This window comes from Thamnophis sirtalis, unplaced genomic scaffold (genome assembly GCF_051295495.1).
Source record: "Thamnophis sirtalis isolate CommonGarterSnake01/CBP01778 unplaced genomic scaffold, rThaSir2_p1.2 scaffold_1, whole genome shotgun sequence".
Taxonomy (NCBI): Eukaryota; Metazoa; Chordata; class Lepidosauria; order Squamata; family Natricidae; genus Thamnophis; species Thamnophis sirtalis.
This window is the reverse complement of record NW_028261381.1, coordinates 167,356,138-167,375,993: the sequence shown is the minus strand read 5'-3', so window position 1 is coordinate 167,375,993 and position 19,856 is coordinate 167,356,138. Positions and strand designations below refer to the sequence as shown.

At 45.8% G+C, this 19,856-nt stretch overlaps 1 protein-coding gene across 1 annotated transcript in view; it reads right to left on the bottom strand.

Moving 5' to 3' along the window:
- Positions 1 to 2,399: 2,399 nt before the first annotated feature.
- The window catches only part of WDR18 (WD repeat domain 18), a 75,092-nt gene continuing 57,635 nt past the window's right edge, over positions 2,400 to 19,856 (bottom strand). The window contains exons 9-10 of the mRNA XM_087703156.1: positions 3,912 to 3,980; positions 2,400 to 2,733 (exon numbers count right to left, since the gene is read on the bottom strand). Of these exons, the coding sequence (XP_087559282.1) occupies positions 2,605 to 2,733; positions 3,912 to 3,980 (198 nt within the window). The 3' untranslated portion in view covers positions 2,400 to 2,604. The remainder of the gene's footprint in view (positions 2,734 to 3,911; positions 3,981 to 19,856) is intronic.

The following is a 19,856-nucleotide window of genomic DNA, read 5'->3' as shown; positions in this document are numbered from 1 at the left end:
TGCTGCCTGCAATTTGGCAGTTCAAATCTCACCAGGCTCAAGGTTGACTCAGCCTTTCATCCTTCCGAGGTGGGTAAATAAGGACCCAGATTGTTGGGGGCAACAACTATGCTGTAAACTACCATATTTTTCGGCGTCTAAGACACACACCCACTTTAAGCGTGTGGAAATGTTGGTGCATCTTATAAACCAAATACAGCCATTTTTAGCCTCTGGAAGCCCCCCCCCCCCCTTGCATCCCATTTTTCTGAAAAACTGGCCGTTTGGGGGGCTTTTTTGCCTTCCCTCAGCCCCCAGCAGCACTCTGCAGGCTTCAGCAGGGCTGGGGCAAGGCAGAAACGGGGGCGTTTTTGCCTTGTCCCAGCCCTGCTGAAGTCTGCAGAGTGCTGCTGGGGGCTGAGGGGAGGCAAAACCCTTTTTCTTCTTACCTCTTTGAAATCTTGTGCGTCCTATACACTGGTGCGTCTTATAGTCCAAAAATATGGTGCTTAGAAGTGGATATGTCTAAGTGCTATTGGTATTGGTATTCCCTGCTCTGTTTAAAAGCCCAAAAAGGAGAGCTTCTTGTCTCCTCCAGAGGCCTAGACTTTCTTTTATACATGGCTAGGAAATGAAGGAGGACAAGAAAGCTGGCCCTGCTAAGCAGAACGAATAGCTGCAGTTCAAAACAAATGGAATTATGTTGCCTTCCTTATGCCAGATGTCTCCCTCAATATCACGGGCTGCCAATTTGGAGCAATTGAGCCTTGAAAAGGGTAAAGTCATCATCTGGATGTGGGAGAAAGAAGCTGAGGACCAGGGGTTTCCCCCCTCCTCCCCACCAAGGGCTTGCTAAGGACAACTTTCTGCTTCTTGTCTCCCTCCCACGCAGAGCGTCAAAGCTGATTCCACTTTCTGTGCAATTGAGAGAAATCCCTGCCTTTTCTTCAGTTTAGGGGTGGGGTGAGGGGGATAAAATAAAATAAAGCCAATTGTTCTTGGGCAACGATTTATGGATGCAGTTCGTGCTTGGCAGGACCCAACTTCTTTCCAGCCAGATGTTGCTGGGAAAATTCAGCCACGGGGCCATATGGTGAAGAAAAATGATTTTGCTTTTTCTCCATGGAGCAATGCTGCTCCTGAGCATGTGGCCTTACATTGTTTGCTCTCGTTTTAGGCCCCATTAATAAGAGCGCGAAAAGCAGCTCGCTGGATCAATTATCGCCATCCAGAATTACCCACTCGATAGTCTCTAAGAAGTCTGTAACCAGGGCTTGAGCAGCTACGCTCCTTTTATTTGTGACTTGCAATTGGGGTCCTGAGATGGGCCCTGTTCCTGAAGGTGAACATTTCGCTTAAATTGTCATTCCACTTAAGCCCAGCATCCTCCTTTCCACTGGTGTTCGGCAGATGCTCTGGAAATCTCCCAAACAGGACACAGCGGTAGAGCCAATTTGCTAGGAGACACAGACAATAACATTAAAAGGGGATGGGGTGGTGGGAAAATCAAACACTTGTGTTAACAGTTTTTGTGTTTGTTTGTTTTTTTTAAAAAAATGTGTAATACAACAAAGAACAATTTGGCTGAAGACAGAACCGGAGGGGTTCCCCCCCCCCCCTAAAGAAAGAGAATTAAACAAGATAACCCAATGAAAGTAAACCTGCTACATGGCAAAGGCATCTTGAGGTTGGTGCTGAAACCGGCAACCGTACAGAAGCCATTGGAGCCATCTTCAAAGAAGCCTAACTAAACATCCGGTTGGCTAAACACCCTGGCCGTAAGTTGGTAGAATGATGGACCAGACAAAAAATTCACAATTTATTCTGCAGGAAGAGTAGCAGTTCAGTTACCCCCCCCCCTTTTTTTTTTTTTGCTGATCTCTGACCATTGACCAAAAATTGTTTTTTTTCCTCTTATCATGCCAGGTTGTCCTTGCAGGGAAGGTTTCTCCACCTTTTCCAAATGAGGGAAAAAAGGATGAAATATGATCTTCCCCATCTCTCCATTCTCCCCCCCCCCCGCCCCAGAGCAAGATCTTGAGGGCAGGAAGCCTCTGTGCTCAGTCCAGCTACACGGGTCATTCTTCTTGCTGGTCAATTGTCCCTCTCCCTGGCCCATTACAACAAAGGCAGTTCCACCTATTGTGCGCGATGCGTTCGAAGCCCGTGGTTGTTGTCCTCAACCCCCCGGAAGTTCTCAGGTACAAGAGGAGTTCTAAAGCGGCCACGTGGTTTCCGACTGGAGAAAAGGGGATGGTGGCATCTTCAAGAACATCTACAGTTGGTTCTGTTTGAGGAATGAAAGGATCTTGTAGGATGTAAGGAAGTTGCACTGTAAAAGAAAAGGGCTCATCTCTCTTCCCTAGCTGGGCTATTCTCCTTCCATACTGTCTGCTGTTAGATTTTTTTTTTTTTTGGGGGGGGGGGGTGTAGGGCTCCTCCCAGAACATCTAGATGCTACAGACTTCCATGGCCAGCCCTGCAGTTAGACATGGTTATGAGAGGGTATCTCTGCAACCATATAAGTTCCCATCAAGCGTTCTCATGGAGGAAATGGCTGTGTCCAACATGAATCCCGACTGGCTTGTCTCTCCTTCCATCTCTAACCAGGCTTCAGAAGCTGCTCTATTTGGTGGAGGTGATGATAGAGCTGGAGAAGTCGAAAAGACTCTTGTTGATCTTCATCAGGGTGTTGACTTCCTCCTCCAGTTCTGTCACCTGGATTTTCAGTTGCTCTTGGTCGTCCATCAAATTCTATGACAGGAGAACAAACCATGATTAAGAATCTGGAAAGGGAGCATAAGGGACCAGCCTACCCACCTATCTTGGGTCCTCTTCTGCCTCTCAGCAACTTTAAGACGGGTGGACTTCAATTCTCAAAATTCTGGGGGATTCTGGGCTTCGAAGTCCATCCATCTTAAAAGTGAATGAGATGGAAAAGGAATGACTTATCAGCGGTAGGATTAAGATCTGGAAGAATTGGTTCGATTTTGCTATTTTAAGGCCAAGAAAATCACCAGACTTTTAATGGTAAAAAAAAAAAAGCCTTCTCTTGTGTGGTCGAGGGAAGAGAAAGCAATTAGGGGTTTAGGGTTTTATTAACATTTATAGGCCGCCCTTTTCCCTGAGGGGACTCAGGGCGGCTTACATAAAATAAAGAGAAGGGACATACAAACAATAACACATACAAAACATAAAGTAAAATAATGAGCAACATTCATTCATCATTCGGGTGGGGGCAATTATCTTTATACTACTACAGGTAGTATAAACAACTTACAACCACAATTGAGCCCAAAATTTACGTTGCTAAATGAGAAATTTCTTAAGTGAGTTTATGCCATTTTATGCCTTTTCTCGCCTCAGGAGTTTTGGGATCTGTAAGGGCAACAAAGCAGGTGAGGGAATTCTGCAGCCACCTGCTAAGGCTAAAGCGTAGGTTAAGACGAATGACTTTTCCCAATGTACTTGAGTGCTCTTTCGTGACACAGATACAAGTAGTCCTCAACTGACGACCGTAATGGAGCCTGCCCATTACGGTTGTAAATCAGGTTGGTCCCAACGACTGACCCAATGTTGCAGTCTTTGTATGGCGGTCATTAAATGAATCCTGCAGGACTAGGTTTCTGCCAACAGGAAGACAGAAATGCCGATTTTCAGCAAAAAAACCACCACGAAATGTGGACATGCAGTCGCTGCGAACAGCTGATTGTCGAGTGCGTGCCATACAGTCATGTGACTTCTGTGATGTGCATGATCCAGTTCTGTTGTAACTGTTCCCGGGGAGATCCATGGGACCCTTGACAAGTTGCTAAGCGACTGGTCATAAATTGAGGACTACTTGCATTGCACCCCAGGTTTGGACTAACTATCCTGGGTCCCGACACTTCTGTGGGATTGCAGGCAGGAAGGTGGGTGCCCGGGTGCCTCACCTTTTCTCTCGTTGAGCACATCTGCAGATATAAGCGCTCTGTTCTCTCCAGGTAACTCTCTCCCGAGCCCTGTGGAAGACAGGAAAAGAAGAAGAGAGGCACCAAAGGGTTAAGCCTCCTTAGAGATACTTCAACTGAGTGGTGCCGAAGGGAGCCTTAAGTCAAAGCTGCACACTTGTTTTACAATGAAGCCTGGTGAAAGGAACAAGTGATCTCTAAGTAGCTCTTGACAAAACGGTGAAACTAAGGAATGGATCATCTCTTAATGGACGGCTGGGTTTAGAAATCGGGAAAGGAAAGAAAGATTAGCCAGGAGAAAAAGTCACAGATGGGTTTTTACCAAGAAGGCCTTCTTCAGAATGAGCTCACAGGGTAAGTGGGACTGGACAAAACAGACCAGGCTAATGAGGGGGTCCTTGGTGCTCTCTGAGCTTGCTATTTTTCCCTTACAAATATTTCATTACCCTAACTAGGTAACATCACGCTAAGAGCCGCGGTGGTGCAGTGGTTAAAGTGCAGTACTGCAGGCTAATTCTGTTGACTGCCAGCTGCCTGCAATTTGGCAGTTCGAATCAAGCCAGGCCCAAGGTTGACTCAGTCTTCCATCCTTCCGAGGTGGTAAAATGAGGACACAGATTGTAGGGGGAAGTAGGCTGACTCTGTAAACCGCTTAGAGAGGGCTGTAAAGCATGGTGAAGTAGTATATAACGGCTATTATCTATTCTATTCTGCTCTATTCTACTCTTTTGCTATTGCTAGGGTAATGAAACGTTTGCAAGAGAACAAGCAAGCTCAGAGAGCACCAAGGACCCTTCATTTCAACCCTGAGCTACAAACATTCTCCCTCCATTGAGACCAGACTAAGGGTAGCTTTTAACAACCCTGACCAACCTCTCCAGATTTTGACCAATGCCTACCAGAATGCCAACAGCAGCACTGCTAGAACAAAAAAATAATAATCCCTTTTCTTTCCTCTTACCCAGCACGGGGCAATCATGCTTGATCATTGCAGCATCCCCATAGTCACATGATTGAAATTCAGACGCTTGGCATCTGACTCAAATTTATGACGGTTGCCGTGTCCTGGGGTCATGTGATCCCCTTTTCACAACCTTCTGACAAGCAAAGCCAGATTCACTTAACAACCCGGGTTACTAACCGCAGTGATTCGCTTAACCTTTAGCTGTGGCAAGAAAGGTTGTAAAATAGGGCTCACCTCACAGCTGTATTGCTTAGCCACAGATATTTTGGGCTCAATGGTAATCTGTATGGCCAACCCAAAACAACAGAATGGAAGATCTTTAGCTCAGGGCTGAACTATTGGGTTCCTGGTGCCTTCTGAGCTTAGTTGTTTTCTTGCCGATGTCTCACACTGGGGGAAGATTAGTGTGAAGGAGAGGGGGGGGGGGGGCGTTGTTTCAAATGGTGATGTTATTTTACCCGATAATGACATTTCTACTGAAAAGACCACACCACCAGCACAGCCTTTATTATATAACCTCAGACAGATTGACAAAGAAAGGGGAAATCATGAGTTGGGTGGGATCCGATCCAGCAAGCCAAGGCTCTTCCTTAAGGCTTTGGAAGACTTTTCCTGCTGCTAAACCCAAACAGCTACAGGTAGTCCTCGACCTTACGACCACAACTGAGCCCAAAATTTTTGTTGCTGAGTGAGACGTCAGCTAAGCCTCATTTTACGACCTCATTTTGTAGCCGCAGCTGTTAAGTGAACCACTGCAGGTGCTAAGTCAGTAACACGGCCGTTAAGTGAATCTGGCTTCCCCCATGGGGTCTGCTGGTCAGAAAGTGGCAAAAGGGGATCACAGGACCCCGGGATGCTGCAGCCATCATAAATACAAGTCCGCTGCTAAGCGTTTCAATTTTGATACAGGTGACCATGGGGATGTCGCCTCTAAAGAGCCATAAGTCGCTTTTTTTCGTGAATGCCCCTGTAACGTCAAACCGTCACTAAACGAACCGTTGTTAAGTCAAGGACAACCTTGTATTGTCCAGATTGCGGATAGTTTGAATTCTCCTCCACTGCAAGTGGGAAGAAGGAGGGGTCCAGAAGGAAAGAGGCTGCCCTTCAAGCCGCCTTCCATATTTGCAGTATTTGAGACCAAAGAAAGTCGACATCCCTGAGAAGGAGAGAAGGACACACACACCCCCATTCCCACCCCCACCCCCCCCCTTTGCACCCCAGTGAACGACAGCAATTCATCAGGAACTCCAGACACGCAACCTTGAGAGCTGCTGCCGTTCTAGTTTGGGAGCCGACATGGCGCTGATAAAAGGAGACAGCCGATCTTTATCTCTGGCAGGCCGGCTCCTGGGATCTGCAGAAGCAATCGGGCCCTCCAGCCACAACACCCCCCCTCCCACCTCCACCCCTTAGAAGGCCTAGCAATTGGTATTATTGCTGCGTCTTCCGAGATGAAGACAGAACGCCACCGAGGACTCTCTCTCTCTCTCTCCCTCCCCCCATCTCTCTTATGAGCCATGGGGGGGGGGGGGAATGAGCAACTTCGCAGCAATCAACACTTTATGGACAAAAACAAGCAGGTAGAGTCCCTCCCCACTCCCTGTTTTTTCAAAACCTTTTCGTGATCCATGATGAATGTATTTATGACGACTGTGATCATGATGACTATTTGTATCTTTTATGTACACGGGAGACCTTAGGCACCGAAGACAAATTCCTTGGGGGGATGGGGGGGGGATCCAATCACACTTGGCCAACAAAGAATTCTATTCTATTCATAGAATGAAATACGGTAATATTGCCAATGGTATATAGCTAATATGACGTGAGGGAAGCAGATTAATACTATAAATTGTGGATAATTCGTATAATGATGTTGATATGGTAAATATTCGAGTTAAGATATTTGAATTAATATGAATTAACGGAAGCACCAAAACATGTTGTAACCAGTTGATATACTTCTTTTTTTTTCATAGTAGACACTTGTGTTTTGTTTTGTTTTCCTGATTGTCGTTTTTGTCTTTTTTTGTATTATTTACTATCTTTTATTTTAATTTTTATTTTCTATTTGTCCTTTTTTCTTTTTTCTTTTTTTTTTTTATTTTTGTTCAAGATTATTACTCCTACCAATATTTCTAAATAATAATCACAGTTAAATGAAAATGGATATATAATAATGCTTGAGTTAATATGAGTTATGTTGGTTGACTGTGGAGGAGATGTACCAAAACTTATCTGTAATTGATTGATATATTAAGAAAGATGCTGTACCAGTTTTAAACTAAAATTAAAAAACATTTAATATTTAAAAAAAAAATTGTGGATAATTAACCAAGTGAAATGTTTACTATACAAAATTAAATTTGAGGGTATATGTCCGGGATGGTGAACCTGTGGCACGCGAGGCATTGCCCTGTCAGCTGGCCAGCTGAGTTCACCCTTTTTTAAAGCCATTTTTCGCCCTCCCCAGGCTCCAGAGGCTTTATAGGAGCCTGGGGAGGGCGAAAAGAGCCACCTCACACACACACACACACACACACACACACACACACACACACACACACGGAGGGGCTTCAGGAGCTTCCCTAAAGCCTCTGGAGCGCAAAAAAACAGCCCTACGGGCAAACCGGAAGTTCAGGAACGGACTTCCGGTTTGCTCACAGGGTCGGTTTAAGTCCTCCAGAGCAGGGTTCTCCAACCTTGGCAACTTTAAGACTTGTGGACTACAACTCCCAGAGTTCCTCAGCCAGCTTTGCTGGCTGAGGAACTCTGGGTGTTGAAGTCCACAAGTCTTAAAGTTGCCAAGGTTGGAGAACCCTGCTCCAGAGGCTTCAGGGACCTTCAGGAGGCTTCCCTCAGGTCCCCGAAGCCTCTTCCCTCAGGCCCCTATAAAGCCTCTGGAGCCTGGGGAGGGCAAAAAAGCATGCAAAAAATGGGGGGGGGGTAGCGCCTCTCATGCGCGCATGCGCATTGGGGAGGTCACGCGTTGCATTATGGGTGCGGCACGCCCACGCACGACTCCCCTGCGCTTCCCCCCCCCCCTTATAGCACACAAGCCAAAAAAGGTTCGCCATCGCTGATATATGTTATCGATAGTAAAACAGAATAATCGATGGAAATGAAATGTTAAGATTTGATTAACTTGGAGGGGCAAATAATGAGACTGTTTATATATTAAGAAGAAATTAAAAGTTAAATTGGAAAATGTGGAAAGAAAAGAAGAAGGCGGCTGAAATTTGAAATGGAAATATGAGGTAAAATGAACTATGCATAAGAGAAGATGTAAAAGGGGGAAACCGACACTTTGTAAAAGAAGTTAAAATATGTAACAAACAAAAAGAAACTTTGTTTAAAAAAAAAAGAATTCTATTCTATTCTATTCTATTCTATTCTTTCCATTATCTGCAGCCAAAAAAGCGAGTACAATCCTGGGTTATATAAACAGAGGTATAGGATCAAAATCACATGAAGTATTAGCACCTCTTTATTAAGGCTTACTATAAGACCACACCTAGAATACTGCATCCAGTTTTGGTCACCAGATTACAAAGAAGATGTTGAGGCTTTGGTTAAAAAAAAAAGTGCAAAGAGCAGCAACTAAGACAATTAAAGGCTTCGTAAAACATAGGAAGAACGGCTGCAGGATTTGGCTAGTCTAGAGAAAAGGACTAGGGGGGACATGATAGCAGTGTTCCGGTATTTGAGTGGCCGCCACAAAGAGGAGGGAGGTCAATTTATTTACCAAAGCGCCAAAGAGGGCAGGACAAGAAACAATGGATGGAAGCTAATCAAGGAGAGAAGTAAGCTGGAACCAAGGAGAAACTTCCTAACAGGGGGGACAATTAACCAGTGGAACAGAAGTTGCCTTCAGAAGTTGTGGGTGCTTCTTCACTGGAGGTTTTTAAGAAGAGAACTGGACAGCCGCTTGTCTGATAATGGTATAGGATCTCCTTGCTTGAGCAGGGGGATGGACTAGAAGGCCTCCAAGGTTCCTTCCAGCTCTATTCGGATTGATCCCCATGCCAGAGGACTCAATCTCAGGATTGCCTTGCAAAAGGGTTCGATTGATACATGGTTGGGAATTTACAGAGAGCCATAGTTAGCCATTTGTTTGGCAATTGCTCGAAGTTAAAGTGGCACTGGGAAAAAAAAGTGGTTTAAGACCAGTCCTCGCACTTATGACCATCACAGCAACCCACGGTCACATGATCAAAATTCAGGTGCTCGGCAACGGGCATGTATTTACAATGATTGCAGCGTCCAGGGATCATGAGTTCACCATTTCCGATCCTCCCAGCTGGCTTCCCACAAGCAAAGTCAATGAAGGAAGCAGGATTCACTTAATGACTGCCTGATTCACTCAACGATTGTGGCAGAAAGGTTGTAAAAGCAGACCTGACTCACTTAACAACAGAATTTCTGGTCCCAGTGGTAGTCATAAGTCAAGGACTACCTGTATTGACCCCAGTGGGCAAGAAACCCACCCTTATCTGGTCTCTCCTTGCCTCTTGCTGAGAGAGATTTATGATGAAGCCATAAAGTGAAACATGCCCTTCCTGGATCCACATTACACACCTCAATGCATACCCTCATGACTCAGCCTTATGCTGAGGTACAAAAAGTACTGCACAACAATAGTAACATTCATAAATTAATTAAGTTGTGCCCAAGAAACTTTGAGTTGGATGTGCAATGTTAAAAATGCCTATATTTCCTTTTTTTAAAATGCTTTTGTACCCCTTGAACCACGTCCCTTTTGCTGGTGACAAATGCATCTTTGCTTGTCCGGCAAATGCTGTGGAAGGCCCTTGCAAGTTTGTCTGGTAAGGTGTTGTCAAAGATTATGTGTAATTCTTGTTCCATTTAGCTTGCTATGATTTATTTATTTGTTTTTAAAAAGCAATGGACCATTTCTGAGTCCTCCCTACTTGGTTGTTTAATAAATGTGGTCGGTTGGTAACTTGAATAGAATAACAGAGTAGGAAGGGACCCTGGAGATCTTCTAGTCCAACTAGAAAGCAGGAAGCTTAGGCAGGAAACCCTACACCACTTCAGACAAATGGCTATCCAACATCTTAAAGACTTCCAGTGTTGGGGCATTCACAACTTCTGGAGGCAACTTCTGTTCCACTGATTAATTGTTCTCACTGTCAGGACATTTCTCCTTTGTTCCAAGTTGCTTCTCTCCTTGATTAGTTTCCACCCATTGCTTCTTGTTCTACCCTCAGGTGCTTTGGAGAATAGTTTGACTCCCTCTTCTTTGTGGCAATCCCTGAGATATTGGAAGACTGCTATCATGTCTCCCCTGGTCCTTCTTTTCATTAAACTAGACATCCCCAGTTCCTGCAACCGTTCTTCATATGTTTTAGTCTCCAGTCTCCTAATCATCTTTGTTGCTTTTCTCTGCACTCTTTCTAGAGTCTCCACATCTTTTCTACATTGTGGCGACCAAAACTGAATGCAGTATTCCAAGCGTGGCCTTACCAAGGCCTTATAAAGTGGTATCAACACTTCACGTGATCTTGATTCTATCCCTCTGTTTATGCAGCTGTTTATGGCATTTTGGCAGCTGCTGCACAACTGTGTGTGATGTAATTCATCAGCCTAGCCTTGAAAGAGATTTGAGTCATCTATGAACCTCATCTTCACACCATCGTTATAGGAGTAAGGCCAGGGATATCCAACCGTGGCAACTTTAAGATTTGGGGAATTCTGGGAGCTGAAGTTCACAAGCCTTAATCGCTCGTAGTGAAAAGGGGTCTTAGGTTGTCGGTTTGAGCTCCGAGTTTGGCAATTTGGTTGCAAACATTTCATCACCATTTGAGGAGACAGCATCAGTGCGCTTTGACTTGTGCTCATTAGTCAGAACACTGGCCTTTAAATACCTGTTTATGTGATGGAAATTAGTATGAATGTTGTTTGTTCATCTACTTCTGGGTAGGGGTCTTCTCCTTTTTCCTGGGAGGGGAGGCAGCTCATCCATTGGATGCTCATCCATTTAGTTTTAGAGGCTCCAGTATCCCGGGAGTTTAGCTGCCTGCCTGACTCTGCAGGCTGAACCTTCAGCCTGTTTGTTACAATTCTCCCTTGCCCTCACGACAGAGATTGCCTAGCCGACTTCGCCACCTCCCAGGGGACACGCTAATCCTCTTTCAAAGATGTCTACCTAGCGTCTCAAGGCAACGAGTCTCACAAATTAATTGCCGTTTGTGCAACGACAAAGGGCTCTTTCGTCTCTTCCCTAACCTACAATCCATGGATTTGATTTTACGATCTCCCCCCTTCCCTCCAATTCTAGTCATAAGAGAGAGGGGGAGGGAAATAAAAAACCCACAGAGAACCCTACCTACTTCTACCTCTTCCCGCACCATGCATAATTGTACCATAAATAAATCATAATAATACATACATTTATTCATAAACTTATTTATAGGCTGCAGTAATTCAATATATAATCCTCTAGTTTAAGCCAGCCTTTTGTCTCCCTGGTTCTCTCCTGAAACAATGGGCTGGATTCAGTTCCCATCATCCCCAGCTCTGTGGGCTGGGGATGATGGGAGCTGAAGGATAACGCAGTAACCCAAGGACTGCGGGAGGGGGATTGCTCAGTGCTTTCTGTCAGTCCTATGCCTCTCGATATTGAAAATACACCGGCTGCCGCTGTCCTTGGCTGCAAGGAACGTACTTTCTTCTATAAAATGCTCTATTAACCCTAACTTTCGGTCCCCAACCCCCGAAACGGTCTCTTTTTCTTTCTTAAAACATCGTATCGGTGGCATCAGATCTGGTGTGTGAGGAGCATTATTAAATTAGGAGCTATCACTTATGAATGCAGAGGGAAGGCTGGAAAGGGGAGGGGGGAAGTCCTCACATTTTGGAAAAGAACAGATTTTTAATATCGGGCTTGAGCACAGAGCAGATGGGGGCTGGCAGCACAATGGCCTCTTTGGGAGCCCCCGGCAATCTGGGGGTTTTGAGGTCACGCCTCTCTCTGAGATTCTCTTGTTTGGAAAAATCAGAAACTCTCGTGCATTCAGGACCTGGGACATATAGATGGTGTAAAGCAGGGGCCACCAACCTTTCGCACACCAGGGATCACTAAATTCATAATTTTAAATCCCGTGGTGCGATGGGGTCCTTCAGGCATTCAGCTTGGCTGCCTGTTAGCGGAGAGAAGCGCCCGGGGTCAACCCTAAGTTTGCTGTCCATTGCAACTAGGAATCTCAAATATGGCCAAGAATGAATGTTTCTCTTGTAGCCAGCCCGGGCGCTAGATCGCCCCCCTGAAAACTCTGTCTTTCGAAGAGCCCGCCCGAAGTTTTGCGCACCGCTCACTGAAGCGCCTGGACTCCCAGGGAAGGAGGGAAGTGCTGAAGCTACTAAACAGGAAGCCAACCTAAGTGCCTGAAGGACCCCATCCCGTCAGCAAACGGAAGTAATTGCTTCGACGGGCCGTATTCGACCCGGTGGCTGTAGTTTGAGGATCCCTGATTTAGTGCAATATAAAAAAAAATGCAAAAATGCCAAGATTTCTCTGCGGACCACCCAAATTTTCTCACGGACTACCAGTTGGTGACCACCGGTATAAAGGGCCATCCTAAACTTCTCCAGGTTGGAAGGCCGCTTGATTGCCACAACTGGCATCTAAGTCTGCTCTGGAGATGGTTGATGGGCCCCGAAAGAGCCACGCAGATGCCACCTGGGACTGGGTGTTGAGAAAGCACCTGGATGATGTGCGAAAGACTTGATTGTCTGTGGAGATTCTCAACTATCCAGCTCATGGTTGTCCCAAAGGTGTTTCTTCCCAAAAGGCAACAGGATTTTTTTAGTTTTTTTTCCCCTTCTCCTTGAAAACGTCTCGTCACATGGCTATAGTGTCTATGGAGATTCTCAGTCATCGAGGTCATGCAGACATTACAGATTCATCCCCAACAGCCAACCCTTGTCTTCAACAGTGAAGGGACCCAGGGCAGAAAGCATCCTGCAGCCAAGAAAGCTCCATACCTATTTGCATCACTCAGGTGACCCTGAGGACACAGATAAACCTCCAAGTGGCCTCAGCGACTCTCTAAAAGGATTCAAATGACCAGCTGTCTGCAAGGAGTATCAATCCTTTCATTCCCCCCATCCAGTCAGAGCTGAAGAAGCTTCTTGGAGGAGAAGCTAAACATCTTCAAGGGAGAGAAAAACCCAAGGAAGTCCTGTTGTCTTTTGGAAAAAGCACCTTTGGGTAAAGAATTGGCTGCTTCCGATCTACCTTCTGCCATAATGAAATCTGCTCTTAACTCAGCCAGTGCATATTTTTTCTCTTAACCTTGGCAACCTTAGGATGGGAGGACTTCCACTCCCAGTACACACATCTTAACGTTTCCAAGGTTGAGAAACACTTGAGGTAGTTGCTAAAGATCTTGGCAGCCAAGGGATTTTCCCTCTTCCCCAAAGCCCTCCTGCATGCCAAGATCAAGACTGAAGGGAAATCCTTTTTCCACCTCTTTTAGGGGTCTCTTTGCTATGATGACCCACATACGCAAGGCCCCAAAGCAAAGATTTTTATTCATCTAACTTTGAAGCTGACATACAGAGGCTTGCCACATCTGTCAGCAGTTGCGGCTTGATGACTGCCAGGAATATAAATCCTTCCATTTTCCACCATTCCGTCCCAGCTGAAGAAGCTTCTTGGATGAGAAGCGAAACGTCTTCAAGGGAAAAACAAAGTCCAGTTGCCTTTTGAAAAAGCGCTTTTGGGACAGCCGTGGTCCCGATGACTGAGAAGCTCCACAGTCATCTGTCAGCAGCCTTTAAAACAGGAGCTGCTTCTTTTGCTGGACATGTACTATATTCGTGTCCCAAAAGTGCTTTTCCAGGAGGCAACTGGATGTTCTTGTTTTTCTTTTGAAGACGTTTCACTTCTCAAGAAGCTTCTCCAGCTCTGACTGGAAAGTGGGGAACGGAAGGATTGATACTCCTTGCAGACAGCTTTTCATCCTTTTGGAGAGTTGCTGAGGCCACTTGGAGGTCTGTGTCTTCGGGGTCACCTGAGTAGTGCAAATGGGTGCGGAGGCTTCTTGGCTGCAGGGTGTTTTCTGTGTCAGGTTTCGGAAAGATGCCCTAATTAATTAATTAGCCTCAAGCCAAGTTTCAAAAGAAATCCAGTCATTTATTAGCAATACCACTTTGCAGTCAGATCTAAGCCTCATTTGAATTATGGCTGAACTTTATCCCTGTTCCTTCCCCACCCCCTCAGTCTGTGTCATAAATCACATTCACCAATGAGGGGCACCCATCACAAGCCTGCTGTGGTTATCTGAGATCCGACTCTAGCCAAAGGTATGCGTGGAATGCACCCCCTCCTTTCCTCACCATGGCAACTTTATGAGTCGACATTCTGCCCAGTGTCCCTTCACTGTTGAAGACAAGGGTAGGCTTTTGGGGATGAGTCTGTATTGTCTGCATGACCTGGATGACTGAGAATCTCCATAGACACTATAGCCATGTGGTAAGACGGGCTGCCAATAAATTTGATAAACAAACAAATCAATGTATGTGAACCGAGGAAAATGCACATGGAGGTGCCAATGCCCACTGTAACGCAACCTTGTTCCATCCTATGGGCATCTGTTTTATTCAAATGTACTATTTTTTTCCTGGGATTATGTGGCACCAGGAGACCCCAGGAGCAAACTGAGAGGTACAGCGTGCACCTTTTTGATTTCCAGCCCAAACAACTGCGTGTCCTAAAGTTAATGCTTCAAACTGGCTTTAGAGTCCTTGCGTCCTCCACTCTCACCCATAAGAGTTAGCTCCGTCAATCACATGGGGGGTGGGGGAGGGCAAGAGACAGATAGAAGAGAGATCAGATGGAAATTCCCTTGAAGGGGAAGAAAGGCAGGTGGATGGACAAGAGGCCTTTGCAGGGAGTGGTATTGAGTAGATCTAGACAAAGAAGGATGGACTATCCCCTCTTCATGGTGGCTCTTTCCTCCTTCACCCTCAGGCTCAAGAGGAAGAAATCTATTCCACTGCTTCCTATTGGGCAGATTTCACCAAAGGCCACAGCACAGAGCAGCAGTTCCAAAGAAAGATGTCAGGGTAATGGGGATTTAAAGCTGACCAGCCAATGTAAGGCTGTAACTTAAGATGATGAAATGAGTCTACAGGGGCTATTGCCACTTTAAGAAGCTGTCTATATAAAGGAGGCCATGAGAGGGCGTATCTCTCCTTCCTTGTGTTATCTCTCCTCATGTATTTCTCTCCTTGTGTATCTCTCCTAGTGGTGTTCTATCTCCATAGTAGTTCTCCTTTTAGAGCTGGAGATTAATTGATTGCCTAGCTGTGCCTGGTATAACACATGTATGTATGTATGTATATCCTGTATGCCTTGTATTTAAAGTCCTTGTATATAAACCACTGTTTGTAAGACAAACCTCTGTGTCCTGTATTTTGCTCCTGGGTTGCCTCCTAAAAGTAGTCACACTGTGCGCACTGTGACAAAAGAGATATTATAGGATGTCACAAACTCCTATATTCTGGCATTAGGAATCTCACAGCAGCCAGCTAGAGGCTTCTATGAAGTCCTCAAGAGGGGAATGGGCCTGTGGTGGGTTGCAGGTTGTACGTCCCAGTATGGGCGTATCGGAGCCTGCCCGGAGCACCAGGTACTGTTCTGGTACAGTGCTCCGGATGGCCCACCCGCACTCCTTACCTGTCTTTAAACCCTTTGGCACTTCCATGCATACCGCGTACAGCACCTGCTTGACACTCCGCCGAGCAGCTGGAGCGTTGCGGAGGCATTGCTGGATGGTAAGTCACATGCGCTGCACGCGTTCATGTGGAGGATCCAGAACTCACCACTGGCATGAGCCCCAGCAACCAGGCACTTGCTGGTCAGCCATCTCTTCCCTCTTTAGATTCTGAAGCTACAAAAACAGGGGCAGAGAGAGTTTCCCTCTGTGGATTCACCCTCTTTAAAGACCGATGCAAAAATGAGAGAGAAAAGTGGGGGGGGGGATTTCAGAGAATTGGCCACTACAGAATTGTTGAGGCTGTTCTTTTAGATCCTCTAGCTGTCCTAATCAGAGATAATATGTACTTATTGTGCTTTGCTTTTTAGTGCTAACAGTGTAGTTTGTTCCATCTCCTTTTCAAAGCCTGCTCTTCAAAAAGACCGTAGCATTGATTTCAAGATCAAGATAATGCCGACTTTGTTGTTTAACATTAGAGACCCTGCTTTCGCGCATAGCCATGGGCTGTCGATGCTATCGCTTCAAATTCTGGACAAGCAAACCTGAAGCTCCGCCACTGTTGTGATTTTTCTGTATTGGTGAATGCAGATTTGCTGCACTCTGCCTGGAGCGTTTGTTGATACAGAACAACAAAACAAATATACACATCCGAGTTTTTCAAGCTGTGTTTCGCTAAGGACCCAAAAACAAAAGAACAAAAAACCAAACCCACTCAGATCCAATTAATTTTCTATCCCTTGTACTTTAGTCTTTTGACAAGGGAGATTTTCTGTTTTGTTTTTAACTAACAGGTTCTGGGGCTTTTACAAGTTTGAAAATCCCTCTGTCAGCCTCTTTATCGCTTGCTTGCTATTGGCTGCCATAGTAACGGGGCGGGTGGGGGTTTCGGTATTTGAGAGGAGAGTCGTGCTGGAGGAGATATCTCGGGATGAACAGGGAGTTCTGTTCTCACCATCTTCTGCACATGCTGAATGGTCTTGTTTAGGTCTGGTCAAGGTCAACCATCTCTACATACCAGAGGGATGAAGCCCCTGAAGATGCACCCCACATGACATCCTTGGGGGCTGGAGATTGGACATTCAGCTTGGGGTTGTTGGGGGGGGGAGAGGGATTTGGGTAAACTTTTGATATGTAAATTTTTGCACCTTTAGCCTCAGATCTTGCTTTACTTTTGTTGCTTTCACTTCATATTCAGTAAAAGTGCCTTTTCTCTAAAACAATGGGGGTTGGGGGTTTCCTTTCTTGAATTTTGAAGGAGGCACGTCTGACATCCTCCCGACTCCACCAGAAGAGCAGTTAAGTGAGAGTTAAATATAAATATGGGGTATCTGCTCTTTGCTATCTACATTGGTCCTCACCTTCATCTTTTCTCCCTGTCAGAAACAGAGAGAGCGCTGAGAAACAAGGCTGGAAAACGATGCTTTCCAGTGGCTTGGAATGAAGAATGGAAGAATCCTGATTTCTTCTTGATCTCTTCCTTCCTACTATGGCAGTGGTTCTCCACCTTCCTAACGCCACGACCCTTTAATACAGTTCCTCAGAGCCAAGGTGGCGCAGTGGTTAAATGCAGCACTGCAGGCTACTGCTAGATCAGCAGTTCAGCGGTTCAAATCTCACCGGCTCAGGGTTGACTCAGCCTTCCATCCTTCCGAGGTGGGTAAAATGAGGACCCAGATTGTTGGGGGCAATATGCTGACTCTCTGTAAACCGCTTAGAGAGGGCTGAAAGCCCTATGAAGCGGTATATAAGTCTACTGCTATTGCTCATGTTGTGGTGACCCCCCCCAACCATAAAATTATTTTCGTTGCTACTATGTAACTGTAATTTTGCTACTGTTATGAATCGTAATGTAAATATCTGATATGCAGGATGTATTTTTATTGTTATAAATTGAACATAATTAAAGCCTAGTGATTAATCACAAAAACACTATGTAATTATATATTGTGAAATATTTATTTCTAATCACAAATAAATGAACTTTTGTCTTGAAGCATGGTGTAGCACAGGGGTCGGCAATCTTAAAACACTCAAAGAGCCATTTGGATCCGTTTCCCACAGAAAACACCGGGAGCCACAAAACCTGGCTGGGTGTGACCAACTCAACATCACTCCCACCCAGTCACATGACACCCACCCACACACCCCAGACATGCCTACCCAGGTTTCATGGCTCAGTGTTTTCTGTGGGAATAGGGTCTGTCTCTTTTCTCTCCCCCTCCATCTCATTTCTGTTTTTCTCTATTTTTCCTCTCCCTTTCTCTTCCTTTCTTTCTTCCCTTCCCCTCTTTCTTTTTCTTTCTTTCTCATTGAATATGATAGCAAATCCAAAATAAAGTTATTAATTGTAGAAAATTGCTTCTCTGTAATCTTTTCATAGTGAACTCTAAATTGATAGAAGCTGGCAAGATTGTACTAACAGCAACAGGATTTTTTTATCTTTTGTGTTTGACAATATGTTATCCAAAATTATAAATAATCTTATTTTCAGATGCATTTTTTGCCATCTCTGTTATTTTCTTTAAAAAAAAAATCAGACTTGCTTCCAATTTTTGCCTTCTGGCAAACTGTAGTTTTCTTGGCAAGAGATCTAGCTTGCCATTGATTTTTTTGATTTTTTGATTTTATTAACATTTGTAGGCCGCCCTTTTCCCTGAGGGGACTCAGGGCGGCTCACATAAAATCAGGGAGGGGAAGTACAAACAATGACATAGACACATATAATAAAAGTAATAAGCAACATACATTCATCATTCGGGAGGGGTAACTATCCTTGTCCCCAGGCCTGACGGGCTAGCCAGTTCTTGAGGGCTGTGCGGAAGGCCTGGACGGTGGTGAGGGTACGAATCTCCACGGGGAGTTCGTTCCAAAGGGTCGGGGCTACTACATTGCTTTCGTCATAGGTCTGAGAAAGTTAGTTAGTTAGCTAGCTAGCTAGTTTCTTTCTTTTTTTCTTTCTTTCTTTCTTTCTTTCTTTCTTTCTTTCTTTTTCTTTCTTTTTCTTGTCTCTTCCATTCTATCCCCTGATTTGTTTCCCTCTCTTTTCCCTCTCTCTCATTCTCTCCCTTCAGCTCTCTTTCATTTCTTTCTCCCTCTCCCCCTTCTACCTCTAATTTGTTTCCCTCTATTTTCCCTCTCTCCTATTCTCTCCTTCTGGCTCTCTTTCATTTCTCTCTCTATCTCTCTCTCTTTCTCCCCTTTTCTCTTTCATCTCTTTCTTGCGCGTGCAAGCAAAATACCCTCCTTGGCTGGGATCACGGCAGCGGGGACAGCGACTCCTTCCGCTGCCGCCACTGAGAAGTGAGTAGCTGGCTGCACTGTGCAGGAGAGCCACGCTGCGCAGGAGACTCCTTAGCGCCAGACTCAGGTCAGCGCCAGCCGCGTCCCCTTCGTGTTGGCTCAGGAAAGAGCCGGAGCAGCCATCTCGGGATGCAGAACGGGGAGAGTTTCAGAGCTCTGCGCAAGGAGATCCCTGTGCAGCGCAGGAGAACTGGAGCTCTTCCCTCCCTGCATCCAAACCAGCTGCTGCTGCTGCTCCCCATTCTCCTCCTTCCTGAGTCTTCCTTTCCCAGGGTCCACTGTGCTGCGCGCGTGTCTCTTTTCCCCCTCGCCATTCCGGCTCCTACTTTTCCCTCCACCCGCCACACCCACCACATCCACAGAGACACCCACAGACACCCACAGACACCCACACACAGAGTGAGAGGAGCAGCAGCCCCGCCAGGCTTCTGGCACCTCTCCTTCCGCCGCCGCGCGGGGAATTTGAGCCGCTCCTTCCCTTTGGGCTGGCTTCTTGCCAGCCTCTCTGCGGGAGGCTCTTCGTCGACCCCTGTGAAAAGGTTGTTCAACCCTCAAAGGTTGAGAACTGCTGTACTATGGGAAGATCCAAAAGATCCTATTTCAGCATCCCTTGGATGGAAAATGGGGCATTGGTTCTTACCTGATGCGCCCCCTCTTTAGGCAGGTGGAGACAGCGGTCATGCATGGGTTAACTCAGTCAATAACCAATAGAACTGAGGCTACCAAAGTGATGTCATTGCCTCGCGGGAGTGTCCTCCCGCTTTTGTGACAAAGGAGATAAGTAGACTGCTGTGCGTTAGTTGACTGCTTTCAATCCTCCAGGGAAAAAAAAGTTCCCCCCTTAGCTGCATAATGCCCACTGTTACTAGGAACCAAGGGTGGAAATGACCGCTGTCTCCACCTGCCTAGAGAAGGGGT